The sequence below is a fragment of the Hippocampus bargibanti genome, linkage group LG20 (assembly GCF_051943395.1).
Source record: "Hippocampus bargibanti isolate YZ-2025 linkage group LG20, ASM5194339v1, whole genome shotgun sequence".
Classification (NCBI taxonomy): Eukaryota; Metazoa; Chordata; class Actinopteri; order Syngnathiformes; family Syngnathidae; genus Hippocampus; species Hippocampus bargibanti.
In genome coordinates, this window is record NC_142753.1 from 6,156,450 (window position 1) to 6,175,762 (window position 19,313).

Consider the following 19,313-nt stretch of genomic DNA (forward strand, 5'->3'; position numbering starts at 1 on the left):
CAATCATATGGTCAAGGAAATTTTCCTCAGGGTGTTTTCACAACAGTTACAAAATACATATTCGAACGATCAAAGTAATTTCTCTAATCAAATTATGAATTGGTCATTTCAAGTTATTGGAGTATAAGGCCCCCAATGAATGCTGTATTTTCAAACTTTTTCCATATATATGGTGCACCGCAGCAGAAGACACACCTTCAATGAATGAAAAAAGATTTTTCAATATAAGTATAAATACATGAAACTTTACCAAATATAAGGCACACCACATTATGAGGCGTTGCAGTAGAGGCTGGGTTGATGCACTACATTTTAAATGGAAATGGAGTCGATAGCTGCTGACAGTAGTTATGAGATCTGTTGTGGCTAAATAGTACTTCACATATAAGGCACACCGTAGTATAAGGTGCAGGATCATCTTTTCAAAAAAATCAAGGCTTTTGGGTGTGTCTTATAAACCGGAAAATATGATTTGCCCCAGTGCAGAATTTGGATGCTGTGTTTTCAAATAGATTCACACCAATGGCTATCCGAGGCTGCGTCGTATCACTAGCATTCCATTTCCGAGAACACCCGCAGAGCTGGAAAAACAAGGGAGTCATAGAAAAAAAAAAGTAATACCAGCAAATGATCCCACTCTCCACCCGCTGTTTTATTTTTGGGACAGATTAAAATCATTTCACGGTTCCCATTTAGCAAGGCCAGAGCTGATCAGAGGCCATCACTCAAAGGGAGGAAAGGCAATTGCACTTTGTCGCTGATGCATTGGAAATGGATAAAAGCTGCAATGCTACAAAGCACGAATCGGACGTGGCTTGCTACCCCCCATTCTGATGACAATATAATTATTGAGTATCACGCGTGACAGTGGAACATACTGCAACTGAATTCATGCGGTCGCCATTGCCAGCTGCAGGACGCGCTAAACCGAACACTGTCCTATTTCGAATATATCTACGGCCAATCGTTCGTCTTATTAACATTCACTGCCATTCACGAAATTATTTGGGAATTGAAAATATGACGTAGAGCGCCATTCCAGAATTTTTGGGGGTTCTGTTTTTTCATGCTAGGGTGCCCATAAAGCGCTGGCCATGGCCTCTGGCAATGTTTTTTTCTTTTCCACAGGGTGCCAGCATTTCCCCTTTTGTCCATGTTAGCGCTTTGTTCCAGCTTCAGCTATTGTTAAAGCGCTTTTCGAACTAATATGTATGTATATATTGCATTTTATTTTGAACAGCCGCCCCCATTTCAAGATCATATAACTCCAGACCCATATAATTTAGGAATTAACATTTTTTCTGACGAAAGAAGAGAGTTGAAGGTTTCCAACACTGTCTTGAATATTTATGAAGTCCTAAAATTCAATATTCTGTGGGTCCTGGAATTCAAGTGACAATGACAAAAACCCTGGCACTGGAGTGGACACATTTTTGCACATCGTCTGTCAGTGAATGAGTTAAGAAGTTATGAAATATGAATCATTCCGAACCAGCGTCGCCAAAGAATTGTGGGTGAAAGAAATGCGCACTTCATACAAATATGACCATTACCCATTCAAGATCCGCAGCTATGTTTTTCCAACCTGTAACATCCCACTTCCCCTCCCCCAAACCCCGTAAAAGCAAATGACAGCACAAATCAACAAGATTTAAGCACACAGACCGGACTTGGAATTTCACTCTCCGAAGCTCCACCGGGAGGAGGGAAGCAAGATGGTGGAGATTTTAGTAGGTGGACAAGGTTGAGTGAAGGCATCAATGAGTCGTTCCACTGTGTCTCTTCTACCTCCAGCCAGTGCTGCTTTTAACTTAATTAAGGAGATCGTTAATATGATTGACCATTGACACTCGCGTTTCCGTCAATGTGACAAAGACAGTCTTTTTGGAACACCGCAAAAGGGAGACAGGAAGCTTTCATTGTAGCCGAGAGAGATTAAAAAGTATGAAGGCTTTGAATCAGGATTGTATTTCCAAACATGGCTTGCGTTTGAGAATTTGGAGGTTGACAGCATCTCGAGCCGTGCATCTTCATTTCCCTCTGCACGTTCACGGTCTGGCACTTCCTGTTCCCATATTCCTCTCTGGTGTGCCTTGGCTGTTTCCAAGGCAACCTGGCGAGCCGGGGAGAGAAGACCGGCAAAGGGAGGGGAGGGAAAGCTGGGCAAAATAAGCAAAACAAAGACAGACGTCATGCAGATTTTTATTTTTTTTTCTAACACGTTCAGTATTATCGGTTGTTTGCCCGCCTGCTTTATTTGAGTGTGAGTAGAATTGATTGCACCGTCGAATAGTTTTTCCAGACAAAACAATTGTTATGGTGGGTCGCCCTTAGAGACTCCATTAGTCTTATAAAGTCCAGAGGTTCGATCTTTGAGACCATTTTTGTGCAAAAATGCTAAGGAATGTACATAAAGAAAGATGGAGTGTTGTGATGGATGCAAAATGGCACTGCTTTGTGTTGCTCATTGTATAAAACGACGGACAAAGTCAATCATTGATCTCTTGTCTTTTGTTTCATGCACGCAAGTGGGGTGTTTCTCCTTTGGGGCAATCGCGGTGCCCGTATGCCAATATTTGTGCGACATCTCTGACTGATTTCCAATTTTCTTTCAGCTCTGCATCTGCTCCGAGTTCCATAAGGAGCTCTTTGGTTTTCGTGTCGTCTGCGTCGGGAACAACTGAATCCATTTGAAATGGAAAGTGAATTGAATATGGTGATGGAGAGATGCCAGTGAACACTGTAAAGTGGCATGAAAGCCATTCTGTTCTCTACTCGGTGTCCCCCGCCGCGGAAACACCGAGTTGCATCCAAAGTCCAGACAAGGCTCCGGCCAGCTCGCCGACTTTGTGTGGAACTGCTCTGGACTTATAGCGGAAAGTCACAATGGATGTTTATGAGCTCGCGGCTGATTCATGCACACACTTCAACGGTCTATTGTTCCTTTTATTCAGGACTGCGCGAGCTAAAGCATTATCTTCCTATCAAAATAGACTCATTACTATAGACTCGTCTATTTTGCCATTATTTATCCACGAAATGGTGCTTAGAAAGTCTGGTGTTTTTGCTTTTATTGTGTTTTTTTAATGCAACGTCTGAAGCCAAACAAGTCCAGGAAGTAAAACTTTCCACAGCTGTGTTTTGAAGTCAAAAATAAGTGTCGTTAAGACAAATGAGAAGAAAGACAATTTGGGATTCATGGATGATGGAGTTCGGTTCATTTGCAATGTATTGTTTTGTTTTGTAGGTCTCGTATAAAATCTTAGTCTGATATTACACCCTTTAAATATTTTCGGTGCTTCACCAAATAGGCTCTTCTGTGTCTCCCAGCTTTGCCCAGCTACACTTGCGGGAATCCCGGCCTGCTTCTCAACGGTCACCAGCAAGGGACCACCTTCAACATCGGAGACAAAATCCGCTACGGCTGCAATTCGGGTCATGTGTTGGAGGGTCACACAACCTTGTCTTGTCTTGCCACTTCGGCGGGGACGGCGGCGTGGGATTTCCCCCTGCCCTACTGCAGAGGTGCGTCACGTGGCAGTCTTTTATTTGATATGTATTGCTTGCATAAAATATATATCTACATCATACTTTCTGTTGTATAAGGCGCATCGGAGTATAAGGCGCACCCCCAATGAATGGTGTACTTTCAAACTGTTTCCATATATAAGGCGCACCGGAGTATAAGGTGCATCTTCAATGAATAAAAAAAGTTGTCCATATATAATATGTAAATATACAAAAAAGTTTTCAAAATATAAGGCCTGTGGTTATTCACTATACGCACAATACAATAGCATATTTATTATACGTAAAATAAGGTATATTTGGTGTAGTTTTAAGGCTTATTTAGTAGGAAATTATGTTTTATGGGGACTTGGGAACTGATTATTCTCATTTTTAATGTTTTCTTATGGTAATGGACGAACTTTTCACCTTACACACACTTTCTGGGAACCAATTAAGTTTGTAAGCTGAGGTATCACTGTATATAAATGTATACACGTTTTCCCAATACAATATAAGTCTGGAGTGACCAACTACTTATAAAGTGGGAAGTCGAGTTGGTGGCTGCTGACAGTAGTTGCGAGACCTGTTGTGGGTCAATATTACTTCACATATTTATATATTTATATATTATATTATATATATATATATTATATATATTTATATTTTGTTTTTCTACTTTCATTCCTTTCATCACTTTGCTGCTGTGAAATGTAAATTTCTCCACTGTGTGACTAATAAAGGCATATCCAATCCAATCCAATCCATATAAGATGCACTTGCGTATAAGGCTCAGAGTCAACTTTTGAAGAAAATGAAAGCTTTTGGGTACGCCTTGTACACCGGAAAATACAGTCTGTCTGTCTATCTATCTATCTATCTATCTATCTATCTATCTATCTATCTATCTATCTATCTATCTATCTATCTATCTATCTATCTATCTATCTATCTTGGATTTTTTATTTTTTATTTAGTTAGAATTTTATACATATATATTTTTTATGTATATAGATATGTGTACATATATAATTCCTCTAATAAACACATTTGTACGCATTGCGGTTGCATTATTCTCATTTGGCTTTCACGCTGTGTTTATATCGATATCTCATTTAGTATGACAAGACCTCATACGTTAGCTACCAGTCAGGCGAACATGCCAGTTGCACCCCCCCCCCCACTGCAGCAATGCCTGCAAGTTTAAACTGTCAGAGCCAATCTGACAGTCATCCGTTTTCTTTTTGGAAATCACTACAGGTGATTACACCATACGTCTTTGCCTGCAAGGTTGCCATGCGGCATGTGTGCACATATCCACGCATGTGTTTCCGACATGCACATTTGCTGCACCTCAATATGCGGCTCATGTCGCCTTGAGATGACACTGTGAGCCCTCTGCATCCAAGCAGGAGTCAGGAAGCCCACACATGAGCGAACACACATGGCCGGCGCTCTCACACATGCCAGTACATGCTGCTAAATGCCTGAACGCCACCAAATTAGCACGCATCCATGCGTTTTAATGACCGTTCGTCGTCATTAATGTATTTTTACTTCTTTTAATTTACAGATTTTTTTGGATGTTTCCTCTTTATTATTCACCAGTAGATTGCCGTTTGGAACCAAAATATGTGATTTGATTTTCCTCAACAATGCTCACAGAGACTCCTCGGGGCACTCAAGGATGTGATTCTGTCAGCTAGTCAGCCAAAATTACAAACAAGTTGTTGAGGCTGGCAATTTCCCCGGTGATTAATTCCAGTTTCCCAGTAGCACATGAAATTCAACACGTACGCCTGCGGGCGTCTTCACATACGCAGAAGAGAATTTTTAATGACACTCCGGTGTCATGGAGTGGCTGCCCTCTTATGTTGGTGCACGAGTCGCAATCTGCTCTTTGCGGCGGTTGCCAAATGCTTCTTGCCCAATTCGGACAGATGACTTATAATTGAGGGTAAGCTCTTGGAGGCATTCCACGACTGCCGTTTCATCATTTTTTTTTACTTGGTGGCCATTGGTCACATAACGCTCATGAGAGGTGGCTGTTCAATTTAAGGAGATGTTAAATGGCAGAAGTGTTAAAATTGCATTTGGATTGGGGGATGCACACGTTTTTGCATGTCTGGCAGTGAATGAGCGATATATAAATCAATATGTATTGTATTGTATTTGGCCCACAAAAGCCTATGAAACGTGAACTTCCATGACACTTGCTACATCCGAACCAAAATTTTAAAGTGTCGTATGTGAACCACAATAACGGTCATTATTCTTGACTTCATATTTGAAAACGAGTTTCTTCATTAACTGCTTTAACAACAGCTGAAGCTGTAACAATGATGTGGATGGGCCAAATTTGGCCCCCGGGCCTTTACTTTTACACCTGTTGTCTCATGTATACAGTACATAACGTAACCCCAACCTCTACTACAGTGCCTTATAATGTGGCGTGCCTTATATATGAAAAACATTTTTTAAACATGTCATTCATTGAATGTGCCGTATAGTCCATAAAAAATGGAATAGATGATGACGTTTGTCCGTTTTTACCATTTCCACTAAAATGGCCGCCAACTGGAAAATCACTGCATTGCAATTCCCCATGAGATACTGTGAATATTTTTCTGACTGCTTCCAAATACGCAACAATAGAAATTAAGCATTCCGGCCTCGATCGTAGATCCTGGACTGCATGATGGTCGCCGGGTATCACGAGGTTCTCTTTTCGTTTGCGGCAGAACGTAGCAAAGAATACAGAGGTGAATTTTGGAGCAGATACTGCCCTTCAAGTGTGGAGAAGCTAACTCATGTGGAATTTCAATGCGCGATCACTCTCTCTCATCCACTCTCGCTCCCGTCAGCCATCACCCTTCCCCAAGCATATCCGCCGTTCTTCATCCCCTAAGCCTTCACTTCTCTCTCCGACACCTGTCTTCTCCTTCTCTGTGCCCTTCTGCCTTGGTTTCTTTCCTATTTTTTAAACTTCACACTTCACAGCTTTCCGCTTGTCTGTACACTCTCTCCCCCTACCTCGAGGGAGTCGACATTGTGACAAGTAAGGATGGATGATGGACAGACCAGGTTGGCCATCCGGGGACGAGGCCCAGACTAGATTATGACAAAGGGATTTTACGAATATATACCAACAAAAGCATATTTCGGGAACAAATATTGCTCTCCTGCCTCCCCCACAGCGGACGACGGGTGTGGTGGTACACTTCGAGGCCAAAGCGGAGTCATCACCACTCCGAATTACCCCGCTGACTACAACAATAATGCTGACTGCACGTGGACCGTCCTGGCTGAACCAGGAGACACCATCGCCCTGGTCTTCTCCGACTTTTATCTGGAGGATGACTACGACGTGCTGGAGGTCAGCGGCACAGAGGGCTCTTCGCAGTGGTGAGTCGTCAGCATTTTGTTGAGCCGTGCGATGCCTTGCGATTGACAAGTAGGCTGTCGATTGAGTATAAGGAAGCCAAAAGATTAAAAGAGATATTGAAAGACATAAGACAGATATGTTCCAAAGTCCGGCCTGGGGGCCAAATGTGGCCCGTAGTCAATTTCCATCTGGTCCACAACCTCATAAAACCATCATAAAATCAATAACGTCTAACCCGCATGTAGAATGAATATATTGGGCAGCAGCGCTGTTACCTGCCTATGCTAATTGCTGCCATCTATAGGGTCAAGTAGGAACAGCAAATTAGCAACTGAGTCATTGACTGAATGAGCCCGCCAATTTTCTAAAATGCCGATTTTCTACCTTTTTTTTTTTTTATTTTCTAAAATGTCAACAATCAACAAAAGAACAATTACTGTGTTTTCCGGTGTATAAGGCGCAGCCAAAAGCCTTGATTTACTTCAAAAGTTGACCCTGCGACTTATAAGTAGGTGTACCTTATGTAATATTGATCCGCAGCAGGTCTCGCTTTTATATATGTATATCTTATATTTGGAAAATGTTTTCAGTCATTGAAGGTGCACCTTATACTCCAGTGCACCTTATATATCGAACATTTTTGAAAAAACACCGGAAAATACAGTACTTCTGTTCAAGTGTTAAAAAAAGTTAATTTAAGTGAATATTCAATTTTAATTTTAAATACATATGTTTCAAATGACCCAAAAACATGCTTATGATAGCAACAAAAAAATACAAAAAAAACAAGAGAAACGTCTGCAAAGGCTTGCCCCCTTTCATTAACACACTAAATCTGGCCCTCTATGAAAAGGTTTGGACACCCATGACATAAGAGAAAATGAGTACACAGCGCTTAGGTGCTTTGCGCGTTAAGTTCATTGAACTCTATCAAACGTGATCAAACACGGAACGGGGCGGCGCGTTGATCTTGACAAGACTGTACAGCGTTTGATGTTTTCAAATCTACTTCTGCTCCTCACCACAATAGAGCCAGGAGCTTCGTTACAGCCCATTAAGGCAGTCTTGTTTGACATTTCACAATCACTCTCGTCTTTATTGACCGAGTTCAGGGTGTCCCCAGCCTACCGCCCCAAGAAAGCTGGAATTGGCTCCAACAAATCTCGTGACGATAAGCCGATTAGGAAAAAAGTGGACGGATGGATAAAAAGTAGATGTGACAGATAATGTTGCGGTATGTCAAACCACCCCCAGATTGTGTTAAAGCGACTGTCAAAGATCTCATCTCGCTGGATCGGAATCCCTTTCCGTCCCACGTTATCATGCAATTATCTTTTTTTTTTCACATCTACCTCAACTGACTTAGCGACTCGCTGAATAGACGACTTGCAGAGGTGTTTGAAAGTCAAATGTTCCAACCGCTCCCCACGTCGATCCAATAACTTTCAACTGATACGTTTGCGCTTCCATGTAATAGGACTAATATGTATCGTAAGTGATAAAACATAACTCATTCACTACTATTCACAAATTTATTCTGGAATTGAAAATATGTAGTAAAGCGCCATTCCTGAATTTGTTTGGGTTTTATTTTTTCTTGTTTGGGTGTCGATAAAGTTCTGGCCATGGCCTCTGGCAATGTTTTTCCTTTCCAGAAGGGGGCACCATTTCCTTTGTACATGTTAGCGATTTGTTCCAGCTCTGGTTGTTGTTAATGCGCTATATAAACCAATATGTATGTATTGCATTGTATTTTGGACAGCTGCCCTCATTTCAAGCTCATATAACTACAAATCCATGTAATTTAGGAATTAACTTGATTTTTTTTGTATGAAAGGTAAGAGTCTAAGCTTTCTTACGCTGCATTGAATGCTTATTTAGTCCTAAAACGCAATATTCTGTGGGTCCTGGAATTCAAGTGACAATGACAAAAACCGTGGCACTGGAGTGGTCACATTTTTGCACGTCTGGCAGTAAATGAGTTAATATATAATTTATTTCCCCAAAAAGATTTTGTTTCTGTCAGAGTTAAGCCTATCGGTCTGATTTGGAGCCACAGATCGATAGCTGCCGTCACCGGTCTGCCAACCGTTGCCCCCCTTCAAGCTTTTGTGTCTAAGTCAAGATTTATAAGCAGCAGCTCTTGCTTGAAGACTCAATCTGCAACGTGTCATCAATCAAGAATGTTATCTCCAAAAACCTTGCTCCTTGTTGCAGATTGGCTCATCTTAGACCTTCCAACACTTTAATCCATCCTCCCCGTGCCTCATTGCTCATACTAAAAACCGCAAGGTGATATACCGAATCGAAGCGTTGAAATCGGATCAAGGTTAGCAACTTGAGTCAAAGGCCCTCACTGTGCATTCCATCAACTTTACATAGTTTCTTCGCCTCGTGTGTCCAGGCGAGGTCTTTTGAGGGCTTGACGAATGGTCCGCAGTTGAATTCCCGATTAGCATCTCTCATTAATTACCGTCGATCATTTGTGTTTTGTTAAGAAACAGCAGCGGGGGCAGTTTACTGGACCGTGTTTCGTCTAACGGGCAAATGAGCTCCCGGAGGGATGCTTCTTGGATCGTAATGTGCCTGTGTAAGCATGTCTAGCCATGTGTTACCGCACACCTTATTCCAACGAGAGCAATAGGACACGCAGAGGTGAAAGGCAATGGGCCACATCACTGCACCCTGACTGGGTGTCTCTTTAGTCGTGTTGACAACGGTTCCACTGGGAGCTGGTCTGTCATGTTTAGCAGTCCCTTGGATGATCTTATGAGCTGACCTCACAAATCTATTGACAGCGCACATGTAGTGATGCCCCGGAAAGGTTTGGGAATATTCTTTGGACTTTTTGATCATTTCAAGAATGGCATTGGAAATGAAAGGGTGGCGTCCCACAGGGGCCACTGTCGGGGCCCTACCCTTTCATGTTTTTCCATAAATGGCATTGGAATTCAGAGTTGTTGTGGGAGACAGAAATATCTTGTGTACTTTGAGTGCAGCGGTGGTCGTTTGAAAGTGGTCTTCCGGTTGAGGAAATTCTCCTTTGGTCTTACAGAGCAGACAAATATGTTTTGGAATAAATGTGACAATGGTTTGTTGTCGCCGTGTTGCAGGAACAAAAAACATCATTTTGCCACTCGCCGGCCGCTAGAGAGCCAAAAGTTGTCACTGTCAGATTGCTGCTTTGCCACAACAAAATCGACGACAAACATTTTGTAGCCTCCTCTTTTCACGGTATAGTCCCCCCCCCCAAAAAAAAAACACGGTAACTAACAACACAGAGCCATGCACAACACATTTAGAGACAATATAAGTTTGTTAAACATTAACAGTCAAAGAGATTGAAGCGGTCAATCTTGGACCGGTTTAACCTTTTTGATGACACACTCTTGAGTGGACGTCGAAATGAGTCATGTCTTTTGCATCGACATGACTCATACTGATCCAATCCTCCCACACCACCGCAGGCTTATTGTTTCTTACAAAATACCAAAAGATGTCCTTTGCAACTTAGTTTTAAAAAATCTATATTTTCCATGTGAAATCTATACTTTCCATGTTTGTATTTTCCATTATTTTTTCTGAGCCAACCGGATGCGAGTTGGCGAAATCTTCTCACTCATCACCTTTTTCTCCCTTTTCTCTCATTTGAGGTGACATTCAGGGCAACCTGAATATATTTACAGAGGAACCGTTATGAACTCGGGTGAACGTGCCTTGAACAGCAATTACCGGGGCCTGCATGTCACTGTTCCTTCTATAAAAATAATAATAATAATAAAATAAAAATAAAAAAACTGTTTTCAACTGCATCAATAAAATGCTGGAAGCCCAGCCCTCAATGCAAAAACTGGCGCACTTGGGCTTCCGGATCATTTAAATTCAGTCTTGTTTGGATCGCGGGGAAGCGTTCTCGTCCGTCGCTGTGCCGCTTCGATTCATAAAATGGTGAAAGTGAATACGACGTTGCTTGTTGCATGGTCATAAAAAAAATCATTATTACTGTGGGATGAGTTTGAATTAGGTCAGACAAGCGGGCAGAATTATAACTAACTCTTTCTTATCTTCTTTTGTACATCAGTGTTGCTAATGTCATGGAATGATGAAGTTGACTGTCCTGCTTCCAGATTCTGATAGCGGCGGATTATGCTGCCTCCAGTGAACTGCGGAAAAGCTGTGTGAATTGCTGTGGTGTGGTTAATTAGCGCACTGTTTGCATGGATGATACGGATACGGATTTGGGCTCATCCTTTTTGACACCTGGCCAGGGTTGGATTTGAGCCGGAGAAGGGCATGTGCAAGTATGTGGATGTGCATTTTGAGTGGGATTAGCATTTTTTTTTGGTTGGGGTTGTTTATTTTACAGTGGGACCTTGGTTTACGCACTTAATTGGTTCCCAGACAGTCTTTAAGGTGAAAAGTGTGTATCCCAAAAAATAATTCCCCATAGGAAACCATTAAAATGACAATAATCCGTTCCCAGGTCTCCATAAAATATAATTTTCAACTAAATAAGCCTTAAAACTACAATCTACCTTATTCTATGTATAATAAATGTGCTATTGTATTGTAATGAAGGTAATACACTGCACTGTATCATGAAGTCGTTTTATTTACCTTTGTGATGGTCATTGATGGCTTGATGGAATGGGGTTCAGACTTCTCTTCCCGTGTTATGAAAGTCCGGTTAGGAATCTTTTTCCAAATAAAGACCAGTCTCATCGGCATTAAATACATGCTGAGGAAGAAGAAGGCTACGTTAGCCTTCTTCTTTCAACATTTCGAGGAATGATCCCGTGTATCAATAAACGGCGAACTTCCAGGTTGCCGCATGACGATATCAGAGTGAATTAGCCGTGCTTTGCCGGCTTGCTGCTTTTCGTTAATCCAAATTAACAGACATTTTTCAACCTCTTCTATTGCCCCAGACTGTTGCTTAGACAGCATAGAAAGACCTTTAGCAACACACGCAACTTAGCATATTTGTCCTGGGCTGTTAAATCAGACAAACGCACACCTCGTTCGTGTTTCTCAATAATCTCCTTCTTCTCCTCGACTGTAATTTTGTTTTGTGTCTTCTTTGGCTGAACACGAGCCTGTGGTGGGGTCTTGTTCGGTCCCATAACAGCAAAAGTATCTGTAAAAAATCTGTGAAGAGGATCGACGTGTGCACTCAGACAAAGGGGGTGTGGAAAGTTAGGCCGGCTGGGGCGCTGTTCGGCCGTGTGCTTTGGTGTTCTTCCGCCGAAGATTACTCCGCCAGCCATGGTGGGGCGGTGCTCCATGTGTATCCCGAAAAGTAGTGCCTATTCCAGGGTTTAATTTTCATAAATTTAACGTTCATATACCGAAAAATTCGTAAGGCAAGGTGTTCGTAAACCGAGGCCCCACTGTGTTTTTCTTTTCAGCTTGGTAGGTTATATGTACAGGGTCAGCATGTTTGTGTTGACCCTTGAATGTTTCAGTGCTACGGGTATTTTTTACTATTATTCAGAGGGCCCAAAATATGTATCTATTTACTGTATCTTCTGGTGTATAAGACATACACCTTAATTTTCTTCCCCAAAAAATAATTTGACACTCTTGATCATTTATATATTTTACAAAATGTGCTATAAATAGCATACAGGAGCGCTGTGAGATTGTTCATCCTTTTTTCCCCATTTTCCTTGATCTGTTAGCACTGTCAAAGGATGACTTTCACTGTCTTTTTTTAAACCTCCAATCCGCTAACATAGTCTTTTTTTTTTGGGACTTTTGATTGATGTTTTTTTTATGCCAACATTCATCACTTTAATAGCTGGATCCTAATAAAGGCAGGCACATTTACTCAGTTTCATGCCACAACTTCTCAAATATTTCCCCCTCACTAGTAATCAGAGGTGAGATCAAAAAGGCGAACCAAAACAGCAGGAGAGACGTGATTTTTAAATTTTTATTTAATGAGGAAGTAAATGAATGGCTATTACGGATTAAGACTGCAGCAAGGTCAACTCGTGTTTGTGCGGCAAAAATCTCATTAGCATGCCTCCGCAGTCTGTCAAATGTGAATTATTCCTCCGACTCGCCTTACTTTAATGACACTAGTTGAGGATTTGATTGACGGGAATTTTACTGAAGCTTATTTATTTTATTTTTTTGTAATTTAATTTAATTTAATTTAATTTAATTTTACTTCGCTTCACCTCACTTTACTTTACTTTACTTTTATTAATGTGTTTGTTGTGCTGCGGGAGGGAAACAAACACGGATGCGCTCGAGTCGGGAGACGCTGTTTCAGCACAGCCATTTTGAACAGATCTCGGTATGTCTTTGCGCCATAATTCGAATCTGAGGAAGTACAGTAGAATTTATCAAGGAGATCAAGTAGATGTTTTTCACTTTTTTATTTTACCATTCCCATCGTTTTTTTTTTCAGAGCCCGACATAATTTCGCGTTATCGCTCTCAAATGATATTTGGTCCGACTGAATTGGAGGTTAATGGAAGAAGAAAATGTGTATCTAGTCGCCAAGGATGAATTCAACTCGGCCTGTTTAAGGTTTTGCGTGTCAGGTACCAAACTTTACCTGTGTTTTTTAACATCTCATCTCATCTCATCTCATTTTCCGTACCGCTTATTCCTCATTAGGGTCGCGGGGGTAGCTGGAGCCTATCTCAGCTGTCTTCGGGCACGAGGCGGGGGACACCCTGAATTGGTTGCCAGCCAATCGCAGGGCACACAAAGACGTACAACAGTCACTCTCACACTCACACCTAGGGACAATTTGGAGTGGTCAATCTGCCTGCCATGCATGTTTTTGGAGCGTGGGAGGAAACCGGAGGACCCGGAGAAAACCCACGCGGGTCCGGGGAGAACATGCAAACTCCACACAGGGAGGCCGGACCGGGACGCGAACCGGCGACCTCTGCACTGTGAAGCCGGTGTGCTAACCACTCGGCTACCGGGCATATCGAGGGCAAATATTGTCGGGCTACATTTTGGCTTCATATCTACGCTACTTATAAGGATCCGCGTTGATATTTTGGTTCATTGAGGTCTGGGGTTCGGGAAAATTGGCATCGTGAGCGAAGAAACAAATCCGATCACGATGAAAATGTCACGGCATAACACGAAAAGTGAGTCCGATAAATCATTGGGGTGAATTTTTGGAAGATGAAGTCAGTCTCATTAAAACCGCCAAAGTCAGACAAAGGGCTCGTGTGCACAACACAGCTTGAAAGGTTTGTCCATCTTTTACGCGCTACATACTTTTTTTTGTCTGCCAATGCTTTCAAGATGAAAGCGGATGCATAAACAATAGCGAGGCTTTGCCGGTGACCTCCACACCAATTAGATTGCAACAGCGCGACGCTCCAGCGGAAGTGGGTGGACAGCGAAAGATCACGCAGAGGGTGAGGTGTTCAAATTAGATGTTGCCATGATGCGCGGCGTTTTTTGATCCTCGGCTTCTTCGGTTGCCACGGAGTACCTCCTTACAACTGCCGTCACGGCGCTTCGTAACATAAGACTTCTGTTGTTGTCGTGCTCTCCGTAGCAAGAGTCCTCCCGCAACGCTCAATGAAATCGGTGGCAGCTGAATTGCACGAAATGTCCGCTAGCAATAGCGATAGCGGACTACAACTGGTCCCACCGCGATCTGCTTTTAACTTTTGAATCACGTACTTCCCTAACATTTATTAATCATAAATAAGAAGGACTTTGACAACGACATAACAGAAAAACAAAAAAAGACAAAACATTTGAAGATAAATAAAAGTAATGACACCATTTTATGATGAATCAAATCTAGCTTTGATTCCATCTGAAAGTTTAGAAAACACTGCTCCGGGCTGTAAAACACTCAAATGAATGATCAAGTTTGTTTTTTGATTTATATTTCGGAGTTTTTAAATCGGCCATCCCGTCCATATATTCTCAAATTTGGCGCCAATTGCTAGCCGGTTAGCGACTAATTCCGCAGCCGCTTGATGGACAGACATTCCAAACAATAGGCCGGCAAAAGCATCTGATTTCTTTTCCGTAGGTAAAATGCGCCTGCGTTGCAGCCGGCATAAAATCACATCAGTTTTTCTGAGCAACTTGTCGTCTTAGCATCTGCGAGGCGCTCATTGAAGCTAACCGATATGATTTAAAGAGTGTTAAAAATCCCCTTGGGTCCCAGTGAAGAAATCCGACTTGCCGTACGACAGTGACTACATCGCATAAATTACTTCAACGCATCGAACATTGCTGTCGGAAGCGGACCTGTTGATATCATTTTTATCCGTTTAGCTTCAAGAAGTATTTGTAGGCTAGCGAGTATTTCAAAGACAACCAAAGCTCGTCGGCCGTGTCCCATATCAATCACCAAATTATGACTTTCCAGAGGGAAAAAATGTTCAATTATAAGCACTTTCAGGTCATAAAAGCGTCCGGGAATCGATGACAACTACAGTAATTTTCACACAGCTTGCAGATTACGGCCAGCATCTTGTTTCCTTGATGAAACGTGCGGGATGAGTTATGGCGTTGCAAAACAAACGTTGATGGTTTGACTGGTGGCTATGACTCCCCCCACCCAAGACTCCCGCCCAAAGTTAATTAACTTTCTCCATGCGTTATTTTGACCTTTTATGTATTGTTCTCCCGGTTTAATGTCTTGGCTTCCTTGTCAGGAGCTTATTCTTTAAAAGGGAAACTTCTGACTCTGCACTATTTGTCCATTACAAAAAGTGCACATGAGCATATTGCATGGCAACAGTTTTTATATGCCATTTAGTTTTATGAATGTCAGTAAGTTACTGTGGCTAATGGGATGTTGTTAAATCATGGACACGTTTAATGATCGCAGGAACTTCCAAAAATGATTTTTTAAAAAGATCCTCGTATATTTCTGGCAGGTGCAGAACTCAACGGCAGCCGCTCTCGACAACAGGCGCGCTCTTGATAATCGGCGGCCATTATGGCTCTATTAATACTTCGTTTATTACGCTTGACAAGTTTGAGAGGAACCAAACTTCTCATTTGATTTGTTAGTCCAGTAAAATATTTTCCCTAATGGCTTTATTGTCTGCCTGACTTGGTATACAGTTTGTTTGTCAATGTGGCAAACGGGGGCGGGGCGATGGATTCACCTAGCTACTGATTGGATTTAAATCACAATTGTTGTGTAGCGATTTGATTTATATCACGTTTATTGATTATGCTGTGATTCACTAGTATTGGTATTTTTTCTGTAATGATATTGTTTTTCTCACTTATCATTTATTGAATTCTGGCACATGAAATCCAGGTAGTTGAGTGCCAACCCCCCCCCCCTCATCTGGATGCAGCGGATTATTTATTTTCTAAATAATGGTTCCATTTACAGCTATACCGATAGTAGGGCAGGTATTAAAGTAGCCGATTACGTGATTGACGAATAGCAAATCTGATGTCCTTCCTTTTATGATGCTCAAAGCAAATAAAAAACAAAAACATACCATGGCTCATTCCGATGCCTCTGGAATATGTTGACATTTACGCATACTGCCTAGATTACATCAACCCGTTTTTTTGTCATTTTACAGCAAACAACCAAATGCCCCATCGACTTTTGTTGACACGCTTTCATCTGATAACGCCCCCCCAAAAAAAATGGTCCCTGCCGACTATCCAAGCAGCGGCGTGCGTGAAATGAAACGCGTGAACTGATGAAAGCTTTATCTATACACTTTCAACACAGCGTTAACCTTGAACCCTTTTTTAATGGTCACTTTGATCCCCGCAATGTGCTCGCCTTTGTTTGTGTTGCTTTGCGCGATGTTTTCATTGCGCGCCACTTTGGTCGCTCACCGTTTGTGTTTGTTCTTGATAAGCCGTCAGTTAGATACGCTGATGAGGGTGCAGCAATCAATCCATGAAAATGGCATTTGTTCAACGTTGCACAATACAATATCAATGAAAACAATGCATTGGGTAAAAAAAATGGTGGCTTGTAGGAAGGCTGGTCCACTATGTTGAATGTTGTGGTTGTGTTTTTTTTTAATCCTTCAAATGTTGTGTTAAAATCTCTAATTTATTTTAAAATGTAATATTTGACTGGAAATAAGTGGTTAAATCAACAAAATAATTTTAAAGATAATAAATACATACAATATTTATGTGTTTATTTATTTATTGTAATATTATATTATTTATTTATTAATTTGTTTATTTATGGATTCATTTATTTATTCCAGTGTTAAAAACAACTATTATTAATATCAATTTATATATATATATATATATAAACTCTTCTTTTCCTTTCGGCTTTTCCCTTCAAGGAATCGCCACAGCAACAGCCACAGGTTTTAATGCTTACTGTACTCGATTTACTAAATGTTAAACACATATTAAATTATATTTCAATCAGTGTCCTTATTACACGTTCAGTGACAGCAGAAAATGAGTCCACAAGAGGCACCCAAAAACACTTCCTATGACATGAAGTCACCCTGCCGGGGCCGGCAAACTGCCTTTAAATGAGACTTGGAGCTTTTAAAATAGAAGTGGGCATATGCTGTTTGTTTGGAGCCGGGGACCATATCACCCTGATGACGTTTCAAACTACCTTGTGTGAAACTTTACCGCCCTGAAGGCCAGAACTTTGAGCGCTTGATGGTTTTTTGTCCAGCTTCAAGAGCTCATTGGAAAGTATTCGCCGTTGAGTTGTTTGGAGCGGTTTTACAGCTTTAAAGCCCCTGGTGCTCGGTGCATTTTTATTTTTCGTTATGTCTGAAGGTCAAAGCTAACATTCTGCTACTGCCATGCCAGACTTTCACACTGATTACTTTCCCTGAAGGGATATTTCCTGTCTATCAAGCGTACGGCCACTTCAGTGTCTCCGCCTGCTCTATACTGTATACTTTATTGGGATTATCCTGTCTTTTGCTGTCATGCTAATTATTAAAATGCCAAAAAGTTGAGCGAGCTTGGTGCTAAAGTCACCGTGACCCCCCCCCCCTTTTTTTTCCAACCCCACTTGCATACTGAGCAGATTTAGCCTTGATCTCCAAAAGCATTCGCAATGACTATTTGCTGGCAGAACGATCTTGCGCCTAACGAAACATGGAAACACCCACGTGTGAACATGAGCTGTTTTCATTAAGTTGCAGTCATACCCTAAAAAAAAGTGGGTGAACACCTTTGATCCTGTTGCCTGAGCCGCTTCAATTCGGACACCCCAACTCCACCCATTGGATGCCCGAGTGATTCGAATACAGAACAGATGACGAAAAAAATATGATGTGATGCAAGGAGAAAAAAAAGGACATTGGACCAAGGTCGCAGACGAAAGACATTCACGGTATTTCAGAGACGCTTTCACGTTTCAGTAGTAGGTACCACTTGGCCTTCTTTGACCGTCGGAAAAGGAACCAAACCTATTATCAAACCAATCAACTCTCGAAATGGAGAACATGTTAGCTTGTCGTTTCCAAAGTACTCTTAGCCCATCATGGAATCCAGCCCATATCCCCTTTCCATCAAAAAAAATCATCCTTTTTCACCTTGCCTTGACCAAAAGCCATTTAATTGGACTCAAAATCATTAAAGACGTCTTTCAGCCAGTGGAGCGCTGGGCCGAAGGGGGGGAAAAAATGGATTGGACACCGTACTCTCAAGACAATCATACAGGAAGTTGCATTGGAACCATAGAAAAGACAGAGCCACGGTATCCTTCAGAAGACCTTCACCAAGCTGCTCCACACTAATGCATTCACTGCCAAATGTGTCCATACCAGTGCCCAGGTTTTTGTTATTTTCACTCAAATTGCAGGAGCCACAGAAGATTGAGTTCTCGGACTACATCAACATTCAATGCAGCGTAAAAAACCTTAGACTTTCTTCTTTCAACAGAAAAAAAATAGTTAATTCCTAAATTATATGGGTCTGGACTTATATGAGCTCGAAATGAGAGTAGATGTCCAAAATACAATGCAATACATACATATTTGGATTGGATTGGATTGGATTGGATATGCCTTTATTAGTCTCACAGTGGAGAAATTTACATTTACATTTGTTCATATATATTGTGACTGTGTCTTTGAGGGTTTTGAAAGGCGCTTATAAATGAAATGTATTATTATTATAACACCTTTACAACAACAACAACAAAGCGCTAACATGGAAAAGAGGCAAATGCTGCCCCCTTGTGGAAAGGAAAAAAAAAACATTGCCAGATGTCTGGCCAGCGCTCAATCAACACCCTAGCAAGAAAAACCAAATCTGAACAAATTTGTGAATGGCGCTCTACGCCATATTTTCAATTCAGTTAACTTCCCACTCTTCCCTCAAAAAAGCACTTAAGACCAATAACACATGGAAGTGATTGTTTCTTGAGGTTAATCAATCAATGAAAAAGAAGTGAAATGAAAAAAAGTTGTTCTCAGAACGTTCCCCTGATCACTTTTTTTGC

The 19,313-nt window shown here is 41.5% G+C and overlaps 1 protein-coding gene across 1 annotated transcript in view; it reads left to right on the top strand.

Annotated features, from left to right (window-relative positions):
- csmd2 (CUB and Sushi multiple domains 2) overlaps window positions 1-19,313 on the top strand; it is a 111,523-nt gene that overhangs the window by 28,994 nt on the left and 63,216 nt on the right. The window contains exons 4-5 of the mRNA XM_089023129.1: window positions 3,331-3,525; window positions 6,705-6,912. Coding sequence (XP_088879255.1) covers window positions 3,331-3,525; window positions 6,705-6,912 — 403 coding nt within the window. The remainder of the gene's footprint in view (window positions 1-3,330; window positions 3,526-6,704; window positions 6,913-19,313) is intronic.